This window comes from Nothoprocta perdicaria, unplaced genomic scaffold (genome assembly GCF_003342845.1).
Source record: "Nothoprocta perdicaria isolate Ctin4 unplaced genomic scaffold, notPer1 scaffold_7, whole genome shotgun sequence".
Classification (NCBI taxonomy): domain Eukaryota; kingdom Metazoa; phylum Chordata; class Aves; order Tinamiformes; family Tinamidae; genus Nothoprocta; species Nothoprocta perdicaria.
Window position 1 is genome coordinate 5,660,147 of NW_020455976.1, and position 13,115 is coordinate 5,673,261.

Genomic DNA, 13,115 nt, shown 5'->3' on the forward strand with positions numbered 1-13,115 from the left:
AGCTGGTCTTGCTGAAGTGTGTGCTGCAACACGCCAAGTGTCCCTTCCTTGTCTACAATAGCAATCTGGAATACAGTAGGACATTCTAGTTAGTGGTTAAAAAATAATTAAAATAAAATAAAATAAAATAAAATAAAATAAAATAAAATAAAATAAAATAAAATAAAATAAAATAAAATAAAATGTCTTTTTAAATGTCTTTTTTAATATAATCCTCAATTCAAAGTGCTACAGACGAAAAGAGGACCTCCAGAACACAGAAAGAAGAGAACCACTGATCCTCTACTGGAGGATGGTCTGTATGTGCTCACCTGCATTTTTGAGGAATGTAGCTGAAGAGAGTAAAATGAAATTAAGGGGTGAAAGAAAAGATAAAGACAGTCAACAATGCAAGGTTTTTTTCTAGCATAAACTTTCCATGCATTCAGTGACTGTAGTTGCAACAGAGCCAGTATGAGTTCTCAGTTGGAAAAGGAAGAATATTTGGTATTTATGAATGGAAGGATAGGTTCATGGTATAATCTTTGTGTGATGGTGTCACCAACGATATTGAACATGTAGGGTGGCAAATAGTGGGTCTCGAGTAGTCTATTCTCCCAGGGAACTGCCCCACGTGGCTTCTCTGCTATCTAATATCAACATTACATTTTTCCTATGTCCTCATGAACCCAAAGAAGCTTCTAATATCTCTTTGATGAAAATAGGACATAATCAATCTTTTAGAAAGCAAAACAAAACAAAGATGGACTGAGTTAAAGGAAACAAATACAGAAACACTTTACAGATACTTTAAAGAGTTATGGTCAGAGTTATATTAAAATATCAAATAGTCTTTTGAATTATTGTTGGTGTCAGTTCTAGAGACTGTATCTCCAGTGTCACAATACTTGGCATTTTTCTTAAAACCACAGTCCCTGGATGTGTATCTCTCTGGGTCTCTGTGCTTTCTTTATTAAAAAAATGGTAATGTCTATCCCTTGTGGTCTTGTAGGGAAAAGCTTGAAAATATGCACCTCAAAGGCTAGACCACTAGAATGAAATTAAAAAGAACCCAGACTGTTTTTCAGCTTTATATCTTTGAAAGAAAATCTTACGGTTATGGCAGGGATAGACTCAGAGTTTTTATGTTTGGAACTGATAATATTTGAACCTTCTGAAACCATCATATGTATATATGTACATACATATATATATGTAAAGGTTACTGTTGTTATTCCTTTGATATTGATGACAAGTCTCCCTGATTTCAGGAAGGTCAGGATTTCAGCTGAGGACAATGAGTGTGGCCATGTAAAGCCACTGATTCTGTTGTCATTAACAGTTCTTTCCTTCTGTAAAATGTCTGTGTTAAAGGTGGAGTTCAACTCTTAGACACCTAACACTTAGGTGCGTAGTCTACGTGGATCATTTAGGTGCTCTCTGTGGCCAGAGGAGCACAACAGGTACCCCAGGTAGGTGAATCATGTCATGGAGGAATCAGTATTTCAGCTAGCTGGGATGAGTCACTGTCCAGAGATGTTTGTGCTGCTTCCTTAAGTATACAGGAAACTTAGATGGCCAATTTAAACCTGGGAGAGACAAAATGCTCTCTGACATGTTACTGTTGAAGGTGATCTGCAAGTCAGCCTGCTGTCATTGCCCTATCCTGCAAAGACAAATTATGAAGAGAGGCCTTTGTCTGTTGTGTCCCACTGATGCCAGCAAGGTGAATCTAAAGACATAGGGACCTACTTAGGCGTGGACAACAGTAGAGCTGGAAAAAGAATGATGAAAGATACTGTTTTATACTATGATTTGGTTGGAAGCTGGAGGAAGATATACTTGGAATAGACGTGTGGTGCAATTTTTCCAGGGATGGTGATTAACAGACATTGGTACAAAACTTGTCTACAGTGGAGGGGTTTCTGACATTAAGGTTTTAATGTCAGACAAGATTTTTTTTCTAAATGAAACCCTACAGCTTAGGGGGAATGACAGGCTTGAAGCAACAGCCACTTGTTGAAATTCAATGACCACTGCTATACAAGACCTCCAAGATGAAGACCATAACAGTCTCTGAAAAAATCCTGCTTTTATTTATTTTTATTAAGGTAGTGCTTAGATCTAAATAACGTCTGCTTGCAGGAAAAAAAAATGCATTATTTGTGCTAATTTGAAATTAACATTACTATGTTTTGCTGAACACTTAGTAAAAATAGACAACCTTGCCCAAATAGCATGTTATAAGCATTTTCAAATGTAAATATACAGTTTTAAGCAAAGAAAAAAAAACTCACTGATTTTGGTAAAAGAATCATGCACACAGGTTCTAAATGGTGTAACAGAGTTTCTGGGCATGTTGTGCAGCTGACACAAATGGGCAAGTAGATGGGTTTATATGGAAGCTTCCTATATGTTCTCAACTGGCAGTAGTTGATCACTGATGACAGTGCTGAGTTGTCCACACAGGAACATACTGAGGTTTCTTTCTGCCAGCTCTTGGTTATTCTACCAAAGCAAACGGTGAGTGTTCGCCAGTCCTCAGGTTGGAAACCAGACTACATATTGGTTCAAGATTGTACCACTGCCTTGTGAAGTTTCCTGTAAGTGTCCAGTACTGCAACAGGAGCAACAAACCATATAGCTCGTACAGTGCTCCAGTAAGTCAGCACAGATGGATCACACATACTATTTTAGCTATGCTCTCAACTCCTGCCTAGACTTGGATTTTTTGTTTGGCGAGATGGACAAAGAGAATGAGGTCATGTGTATAGAGAGAGCAATCCGCACATCAACCCAGGACTAGCTTCTTCCTTGCTTCTTTGGTCCAAGACACCAAATGAATCTAAAGACCAGTGTTATTGTGATTTATACGACCTCTGTGTTCTTCTGCAGACCTCTGTATAAAAATTACAGACTTGTTCTTCTGCCTCAATTCCCTGTCTTTGAAGTGGAGGTTAAGCTAAGCAAAGCAAAGACAGAGAGAAGACAGTGCCTGGGGCTAGCATGGAGGTGCCAACTCTACCACAACACCTTGAATGCCACCTTACGTCTCCCCACAGATCCAGGAGATGTCCTCAGGCTGCTGTTGCCTGAAGAGCTGAGTGATTTGCATAGCTCAATATCATCTTGAAAAATGGGTAAACAAAGGGATCATGTATGATAGACCTGGGCATCGAGTAGACGGAAATACACAGTTTCTGACAGCTAATCCAGGAACCACTCTTATCCTTTGATCCTTTCTAATGAGAAAGAAAAGCCTACAACAGAGTTTTACATTTACCACACACCTTCACATCCAAAGATGGTGGGTTTTCTGTGAGGCAGGCGCTGATGAGGATCCTAGTGCTGTCTTTTGGGTTGAAGTCCCAACCTCCTCTCTCTTCAGAGCTGGGTAGTTCTCACCCACACAACAGAGCTGTGGAAGGAGCTCATAGATCCAGAAAGACAGCAGGGAAAAGCCAAGAAACCTGAAGAAAATCAGGTCCCTGGAAAAGCCAAGAAATGTGGAGGAAATCAGTTCCCTGGCTTCCCTTTTGCAGAACATTTTTTTCTGAAGAATGAAACAAGTCGAGAAAGACTGTCCTGAAGAACTAGAGCAGAAACATCACGAGATCTATTATCTCTCTTTTCCCAGTTCAAGTAGACGGAGGGTATTAAATTACCTTTGTTAAATTATTATACCAGCCCCTGACTCCCTGCCCAAAGGCCTGCACGTTCTTCTTTCCTGCTCCACGTTTCTAGGGATCCTGAATCAAGAGAGGGGAGCTCAGCCTGCAGCAAGTTTCCCGGAAAGGCCTTGGTTCCCTGTGCGTTGCCAGTTGAGCCTCTCCAGAGACACCATCTGGAGACACCAACAGCAGACTTGGGCTCTGGTGCAATAAATCCTGGGAGCGCTCCTGAGACAGAGGGAGGGCACTCGATGTCCTGATTGCTTTGGATAGCTCATTGTCACCTAATTGTACTGTAGGAAGGTCTGTCCCTTCCCTCCTGTCTGCTTATTTATGCCCTCGGGCTACCTAAAGTCTGCATGTGCCTGGAACAACAGCCAGCCACCAAGGTCTCCAATGCCACTCTTTTGGTATGCACTAGCTCAGATTCCTTCTTGCGGGAAAAGCCTCTGTCTGCTGCTAAGTGGCAGCTTATTTTACAAGGAGAGGAAGACTGCTCTGTTCCTTCGGCAGGACTCTCTCCCTCTCACTCCTTGGGCGGCTAGAAATTACCTCATGTAGATGAGAGGCCTTTGATAAATAACAAGGAGAATAAGGGAGACATAAGCTACAGGAGCCAGTTGTAGGAAGGGAAATGCCAAAATAACCTTTAAAGAAAAGTTATGAATCAGAAACGGTATTCACTAAGAAATAGTATAAAGCAGTAGATATTATAAATGGCCCGGTCTACCTATCAGTACATTTTTTAAAGGTAAGAGGGATTTGCCTGAGAATGCTTTTATTATGTTTATTCTCTGATTGGGTCATTTTTAATTAATTAATTTGATTGTAAACTTTTTGAGACAGGAGCTTTTCTGCAACAGTCATAGTGACGGCTCTGTCCAAAATATCAATAAAAAGAATGCTATGGCAAAGACAACAAAGCTTATGTTTCCCTGTGTTTGTATATGATGAAAATCCCCGTTGCTGCCCTCAGTTTCTCCTGGGAGCAGTGCACCTCTTGCGGGAGTGTGGCTGTCAGCCTGCACACATGGCTGAGGGCTAAGCTGGATGCTCAGCCTTGCCCTTGCAGGAAGCACAGCGCTCTTCAACTTCCTGTCCTAAATTAAAATATCCTGTTGCAGGTCCAAACTAGGTTGGCATAATCAGCCTCCATTCATCTTTACTAAATGCATGATGATAGTGTCCATAGGCTGCTCTGAAAATTGAAAGTAGGGACACCCCACAGAAAAATGGGGCAAGAAATAGTGTCTATATAGAAAAGTATGAGTCCTGCCAGGACTAATGAGGAGACAATCGAGGCACAGGGGAATGCAGTACCTTGCCTACAGGCTGGCCATAGCTCAGCTGGGACGTGGTGGGATAGTTTGTGTAATTGGAGCTCTGTGATGGAAAAATACAGGAAAGAGAAGTGGGATGAAAGGCAGGGGTGTTTCCCTTTGCATGGATGAGCACTATAGCTATGTGGAAGCAAGGGACAAGGGTTGAGACCCTGTGAGACAAGAGAAGTTAGAAAGGGTAGCACTGTGGTGGGATTTTGTTACAGACCACTAAACGAGTAAGGAGGGTGGTGAAAACTTTAAGTAACATGAAGAAGTCTCCAGAGCAGAGACCATGAGGCTCTCTAAGTCTCTGGTTTGAGAGACTCAAACCTTGGTCATTTAATGTAGAAGAGCAACACTGTAGGATGCAAGCGGTCCTGGAGGCCTCTGAAGACTATTGAGGAAACTTTCGTAGCAGAGATGGTGTGTGAGCCAACTAGGGGCCACTACCTCCTCAGCAAGGTATTTGCACATGGAAGAACTGGTCAGGAGTATAATTAATGACAGCCTTGGCTGTAGTGACCATGAAATAACAGAGTTTGCAATACCAGTGGGAGTGGAGAAGACAAACAGCAAAGTACAGACCTTGGACTTCAGGAGACCAGACTTCAGCATCCAAGGTAGGATGTCATGGTCTCGATGGGTAGACAACTAGATGGGTAAAAAAATCTAGCTGGATGATCAGACTTAAAGGGTAGTGTTGAATCAGTTGACCTGTACTGGAATGTCAGAGCTGCAGAAGTCTATCCTGGGACCTGTCCTGTTTAGCCTCTGCGCTAGTGACCTGGAGGAGGTCTCATCAAATTTGCAGATGACACAATTCGGAGAGAGCAGTTGATATGCGCACACACAGGGCTGCCATCCAGATGGAGCTAGGCAGGCTGAAGGAATGTGCTGACAGGAAACCTAAGAATTTCAACAAATGCAAAGTCCTGCACCTGGGAAGGAACAACTCGGAGTTGTTTCATTGCTGTCCTTGGAGGTTTTTGAAACCTGACTGGACAAAACCTTAAACAACTGGATCTGAATTCAATGTTAATCCTGCTTTGAGCAGGAAGCTGGACTAGAGATTCCTTTGTGTCCCTTCCAAGCTGAATGGTGATTTTATGATATGATCAGACAATCCTATACTGTTAAGCTTGATTATTTAAAAATGTTACTAACCCTATGCTGGCTATTACCATCCATTAGCCAGAACCCCTACAGCTGGAATGCAGCTGGCGCATGTTCATGTTCCTAGACCATTGCAAAACTAATCCCTTTTACCTCGTATTGCAACAGACTACAAATGCATACGCAGCTAATTACTGTGTGTCAGTTGAAAGGGCAATCACTTCGGGCTGAGGGCATGCTCATGGCTTAAAGCCTGCTAGTTTCATTGCTTACCACCATCTGCTCTCAGCCATAGCTTACCTACAGGACCACCCTTGCTGAAGCTACATTAGTGCAAGCATGGATTATTATCACTTTATCATCTGTACTGCACCCAAAGCTCTGTGTAGAGACCAGTGTCCTAGCACAGAACATGGACCAAAGGGAGAGTCCTTGCCCCAAAGCACTGGTGGCCCAAGCAGGTGCCAAAAGCAACATGTAGGGGAGCACTGGGAAGTAGCCACATGGTGTTTGGCTATCTCAGCGAGTGACTTCCATGCTCCAGCTCCTTACATACCAACATATATTTCTTAGACAGCAGTAGCATACTGCCTCAGTCTAGTGTTGGCTCCCTGTCTGAGAGAATATGCATATATACACCTATCCTCAAGTCCTTTCCTGTAAGAGTATTTTGTAAATATAACGGATTGCTATTTTAGTTGATTTGGAAAACAGAGACATACAACTACAAATTTACGTGTGATTAGTTTAGCAGTGTCTATTTACAAATGAACATGGCTATTGTTGTTTTGTACTTGCCTTTTTTTTTTTTTCTTTCCCTATTGGGAAATATTAGATCCAGTCTGCGGCAATGACCAGCTATATAGGTGCACATATATCAGTGTTGCACAAATAAATCAAACTAAAGCAGCCCTGTTCTTGTAGACTGGCATTAGGATAAGTATATCTTAAGAAAGTTCTTATTCAGACTTAGCTTCAGGCAATAAAACGTCATAGATGTATAACTCTAGTGAGTGAAATTTCTAGGGAGCAAATTAGGCTAAAAACATTTTCTAGAGACAGCTAGAAAGGAATCAGACACCACCCGAAAATAAGGCAAGTTATGCAGTAAATGTTTCATTTATTGGATTTCTTCCATTACTATTAGGGTTAAAAGACATGTTGTCAATAAAAATGGTATATTTATGGAGGGCTCTGTATTTCAGAAGCCTATTTCTTGTCGTACACTCCTATAGTACTTGGTATCACCTCATGATAAGGTGTGAATAATCTCTGCATGAACGCATATTTCTACCCATTAACCATTTTATTATTAGGTAAAATTATCTCTAACAAAAGCAAGAGGTAAAGCGATGTTTTAGGTGCTAAAAGGGAGGAATCTTCCTGCTGATCTACAGAGCTGTGAAACAGGACAAAGATTTAAAGACATTAGACTGTTAGAACTGTTTTTAACTGAAGTTAAAAAACAAATAAATATACAAGGTCTTCTGGTATCTCTGCTTCCAATGTTTCTCAAGTGGGGATGATAATCCACATCCATTGTTCAAACAATGGTCTGTGATCTGGCCAGCATGGACAAAATAATACAGAAGCACAAGGAAATCTAGCAGTAGCACCATGAGCTGATTGCTCTGTCGATATTTTCCCATTTTATAGCTTTCTTGAGTTTTTATGTGTTTATTTTGGTCAGTACAATGACTGCAGAAAGGAGCAATGGTTTCTGTATTTTTGTGCTATCATCTTGCCTGCCCTAGAAAAAAAAAATCCCTTGTTGCTAACCCTGGAGAGCCAGCACTGGTAAGGCAATGGTCAGATGTGTTTGCTTCGTGTTACTGGAACCTTTTCAATATTGAAATATTTTTTCACATTTTGAGCAGATTTAATGATCCAAGATTATTTGTAAACATACGGACTCCTTTGAGCTGTAGACTCAAATCCCAGCCTGGTCAACCAAAGTCCTTTTATCTTTCCAAAATAAATAACTCGAATTTTACACATTGCAACCTACATTGGGACCTTTTGGAGAAGACTATGAAAACGGATGACTCACCCAGATATGTAAACATTAGCTAGGAGATCCAGCTGGCAGTTAGCAGGCCATATTTCTCTAATATAGACTTGGGCCTCTGGTGAAGCATTAAAGATTCCAAAGCATTTTTTCATGAAACAATAAATTTCCTTGGCTTCCCTCGGTCAACCTTTTCCTTCTCCAGTTCATTGCTATGTGAACTGGTGAGCAAACGCCGCATGGTTTTTTTTTGCCCTTACTGTTTATGAGACTTTGCAGGATTCTTGGGACCCAACGTTGTGCCTAAATATAAAATGGTAGCACCCCACTCCACAACTAACATCCCTTGATTTGCCCACATTTGCCCCAATATGCTCAGCATCTGGCATATTGTACCGAAGCTGTGAGTGCTGCAGCAGCTTGGACAGAGGCCCTTCCACTTCTTCATCTACGCTATAGGTCAACTTTGACAAGAAAACAAATGTCTCTTGAAGACTGAACTCGGAGCACCCGGCTTCACCCTGCCAGCTGTTGCTTCAAATTGGGTATCAAAACAATAAATCATGTTTCAGGCAGTGGATTAACGTGGCTTTTTTTTTTTCTGAATATTATATTTCTTTCACTGTTGAAAGCTATACTTTTTTTCTAATCTGAAGTACCACCTGAGAGCCAGTGGAACTGCTCAACAGGTGTCATTGACCCTTTGAGAGCTCTCATTTCCCCCCAAGCATGAACAGGAACTATTGCATGAAGGAAAATGATACAAATAAGCTATCATTAGTGACTTGTAGTACCTTAATTAAATCATGTCATTTTAGTACTTAGCAGCAATACCTAGACTTTAAAACCATACTAACTGCAAGCTTTAGGGGAAAAAAAAAAAAAAAGCTAGAAGTTTGCAGTAAGAGAACCTGAAGCTCCAAAGTTGTTTCCTCGAGCTTTGCAGGGTTCTTCTGAGTTCATCATGGCCCTATAAATTGGTACAATCCCAGCTGTCTGAAAGCAGGGGGCTTCCTCCGTGCAGTGGCTTCCACAGCTGGATCGTTCAGCCTTCCAGCAAGAAGCCCCTATGGACAATTCCTGCAGCCAAGGGCTGCCACAGGGGTTAGGACCAACAGCCCAAAGGCAGATGCTCATGTGAGTAACATGATGTGCATGAGTGGTCCAGGTGTGTCCTGGCCCTTGTGCAATGCTGCTCGTGCGTGCAAGGCTCTACAGCACCCGGCTTCTGATCTAGGAGTACTTTTAGGCAAGGACTGGGCCTGCCTTGAATACCACCTTACTGATAATGCTTCATAAGCAACTGCACTGGGAATGAAGCAAAAGTGTGCTTGCTAAAAAAAAGGCAAAAAAGAGGTAAAAAATATAGAGGCAGATTGCAAGGGGATCTTTAAAAATCAAAACAAAAATGTGCAATTGTTGATTCACTTGGATCGAATCAAAACACATGGTCCAGAGGAGTAAATAGGAGTCTGCTGCATTAATTTCATATTGCCCTGAGATGTAAAGTCATTTTTAAAAATCAAAAGGCAAATAGAAATGGAGAATATGTGCTAAGGTGGCCCCCTGAGAGCCACTAGTTAGCAAGAACAATAAGCACATAAGCAGGGGCAAAAGAGAAGTGTGCATGCCCAGAGACAGCTATTTAGTAAAATCTCTGAAAGTAAAAAGCAAGTTAGTCAAAAGACAAGTAGAAAAAGAAACTGTTCAGTCCATCTGTACACTCGGCTAACAGTGAAGTATTTCATTCTTCATGTTTTTACTTGGTGTCTTGAAATAATCCCTTTTCTGTCTCCATATTCCCACTTAGACATTGTTCACAGACTTATTTATTTATGAAGTCTGAAGGTTAGTCCCTACCTGCTGAGACTAATTAGCCCTGTTCTTTGTGTCCTATGCAATCCTGTCTGATTAAATGTACACATTTGTTTTACTTCTTTTCATGCTTCCTTTCACTCTACTTCTGCTTTACTGATTAATATTAAAGTTGTAAGTTGCAGTGATTTTTTATTTCTATTTTGTCTGCATCTTTCCCTTTAGTATGCAAATTTCTATGTGAACTTTTTAATGCCTGAGAATTCCTGTTAGCCTTGTCGATCTCTCCATTATTATTTTTATCATTCTTTCTATAGAAGACAGTTTAGCAGAAACCCCCAAACTCTCTAAATATTGCATGACAAATTGGCTTTGTTTTGGAAACCCTGTGTGCTCAATGGCCCTTAGCATGAGCAGCAGGTTAGATTTCTTGAGGAATGTTTGGATTATTTAGCACGGCCCGTCCCTCGCTTTCTAACACCATTTCCATTAGGCAATTTACTAATTCCCATTGAAATTACAGTCTTCCCCCCTCTCTGCTCCCCCCTTTTGTCCCTCGCCCATGTTGAAGTTCCCAATTGACTCGCCCATTGTTCCAATTTGTCACTGCTAGGAGATCAATTTGTTTTCCCCTTTCCGGGGCGGGGGGAGGCCCGCACGTTATATTTGGGCAGCAGATGCCGTTTCTCGCACCCGCGTTATTCTGCTCCCCGTTTTGCTGCCGTGCGAGGGAACTCTAACATCCCCCCCCCGGGGCCCGGCCGCTGCGCGGGGGCTGCGCGGGCCGCGCTCCGCGCGCACTTTCACTTTGCGATCCCGGAGCGCGGTGTTGACGCCACCGCGACAACTTTGCACTTCGGAAGTCCCGGAGCCCTTCATTCCCCGTCCTGCCATCATGCTAATTAACTTCCTAGTAGGCGCATTCCTTCCCCTCCTCTTTTTTTTTTTTTTTTTTTTTTCCCCACATAAAGAAAAAAAAAAAAAAAAGCCTTTCTAGAATTATTTGGAAATATCTGCTCATCAGTAAGCAATCCTGCACATTTTAATCCTGCGTGTTCTAACTATAATAAATGCAAGGAGCAAGTATTGCTTTTTTTTTTTTTTTTTTTTTTTTTAAGAGGCTTTAACGATATTACGCTGTTTATTATTATTGGAGTTTCTTGCCTCCAACGAGTGGCAAGAAAAAAAAATGTTAACGGTTAGAAAAAAAAACAACCTACAGTCACATGTACGCAAATAATAAGGGCACGCACACACATACACATCCTTTAGGAGCAACCGCACGCAGACGCGGTGTGCGATCATCTTTATTATGTAAAAGTTGCTGCTTTTCGAGCAGCGGCGGCGGGGGGTGGGGGGCATCGCTGCGCTGCCTCTCGCTCCTCTCCCCCCCGGCCCCGGCCGCTGCAGTTTTCCTTTTTCCCTCCCTTTTTCCCCCCCTCTTGCCCCCCCGTTCCTTGCAGACCCCCTCCCGCAGGCCTCCCCCCCGGCGCTGCCCCGCATTGTGCGCCCGCGCCCCCCCGCGCGCTCCCGCGCCCAAAAGGATCATTGTTAGTTTCCTACTTCCCCCACCCTCCTCCTCCTCCTCCTCCTCCTCCCCCTCCCGCGCCCCAGACCTGCTTATTTATGCAGACGTCACCGGGGAGCCCCCGCCCCCTCCTGCATCTCATTAAGTGCCTGGTGTGTTTCTCGCTCCCTGTCAATAATCCCGGATCCCAGACTTCTCCGTTCCTCCGGATTTCGATCCCCCTTTTTCTATCTGTCAATCAGCGCCGCCTTTGAACTGAAAAGCTCTCAGTCCAACTTCAACTCACTCAAATCCGAGCGGCACAGGCTCCCAATATCCGCGGCGGCTGCCCCCCCGTTACAGCTGACTTCTTTGGTTTGTTTGTTGCATTATTACTATTTTTTTTCCTGCGATCCCCCTCCCCCCATTTTTTTTTATTATTATTAATTTGGGGTGAGTGCGTGCGCGGGTGCGCGCACTGCACGCCGCTCCGATCTCTGGAAGAAAGGAAGAGAAAATCCCGAAGAAGGCAAGGAAGAAGCCTAAAGTCACTGGTGCAAAGGAGCAAAGAAGAGACATTTCCCTCCCCTCCTCCTCCCTCTTTTCCCCTCCCCAGGAGGAAAGAGAAGGGGAAAAAAGAAACTTTCACCTTGGACTCTTCTTTTTTTTGGTGCAAACTTTCCCCCCCTCCCCTGTTCTTTTTTTCCCCCCCTTTTTTTCCCCCCCATTCCCCTCTATTTTTTTCTTCTTTTTTTTTCCCTTCCCCTTTTTGCAAAATTGCTGCTGGTGGGGTGAGCCAGGAGGAAAATGCCGCAGCTGAACGGCGGTGGAGGGGACGATCTGGGCGCCAACGACGAACTCATCTCTTTCAAAGACGAAGGGGAGCAAGAGGAGAAGATCTCGGAGAACTCCTCGGCGGAGAGGGATTTAGCTGATGTCAAGTCGTCTCTCGTCAATGAATCAGAAACGAATCAAAACAGCTCCTCCGACTCCGAGGTAAGGGGGGAAAATCCCCCCGCGGGCCGCGGCGGGATGCGCGGCCGGCGAGTCCCGCTCCCGCCGGCGCCCAACTTTCCTCCATTGCACAAACTTGTAACGATGCCTTCTTTTTGTTCTGTTTGTCCCCCCTCCCTGCCGTCTCCGTATGTGTGTGTCCCCCTTTCCTTCCCGCATCTTTCCCTTCTTCTTTGCCTTTTATTCCTCCCGTCCTCCTTTACCCCCCCCCCGAAAAAAAAACCCCAACCAAAACAAAAAATCACCCCAAACCACCCACCTCCCCAATTGCCCCGCACCGACTCCCGCTCGCTCCCAGGCGGAGCGGCGGCCTCCGCCTCGCTCCGAAACTTTCCGAGATAAATCCCGGGAAAGTTTAGAGGAAGGTGAGTACGGAAGCGGCCCGGCCGCCCCCCGCCCGCCCGCCCGCGGGCGCCCAACTTCTTCGTGGGACACTCAATCTAAACAAAGTTTTTCCTCCCCCCCTCCCTGTCTCTCCCCCCTTTTCCCCCCCGTGCCCCTCTGCCCCGCTCCCTCTCGTGTCTCCCCGCCATGTTAGCTGCGAAGAGGCAAGATGGAGGGTTGTTTAAGGGCCCACCATACCCGGGTTATCCCTTTATAATGATCCCCGATCTCAGCAGCCCGTATCTTCCCAACGGATCGCTCTCTCCAACGGCAAGAACAGTAAGTGGCATTTTTTTTTTTTT

At 43.8% G+C, this 13,115-nt stretch overlaps 1 protein-coding gene across 22 annotated transcripts in view; it reads left to right on the plus strand.

The window, feature by feature from the left end:
* Positions 1 to 12,144: 12,144 nt before the first annotated feature.
* The window catches only part of TCF7L2 (transcription factor 7 like 2), a 167,764-nt gene continuing 166,793 nt past the window's right edge, over positions 12,145 to 13,115 (plus strand). For all 22 annotated transcript variants that reach the window (XM_026050598.1, XM_026050603.1, XM_026050604.1 and 19 more), the window contains exons 1-3: positions 12,145 to 12,411; positions 12,728 to 12,794; positions 12,968 to 13,092. In XM_026050598.1, the coding sequence (XP_025906383.1) occupies positions 12,223 to 12,411; positions 12,728 to 12,794; positions 12,968 to 13,092 (381 nt within the window). In that variant the 5' untranslated portion in view covers positions 12,145 to 12,222. The remainder of the gene's footprint in view (positions 12,412 to 12,727; positions 12,795 to 12,967; positions 13,093 to 13,115) is intronic.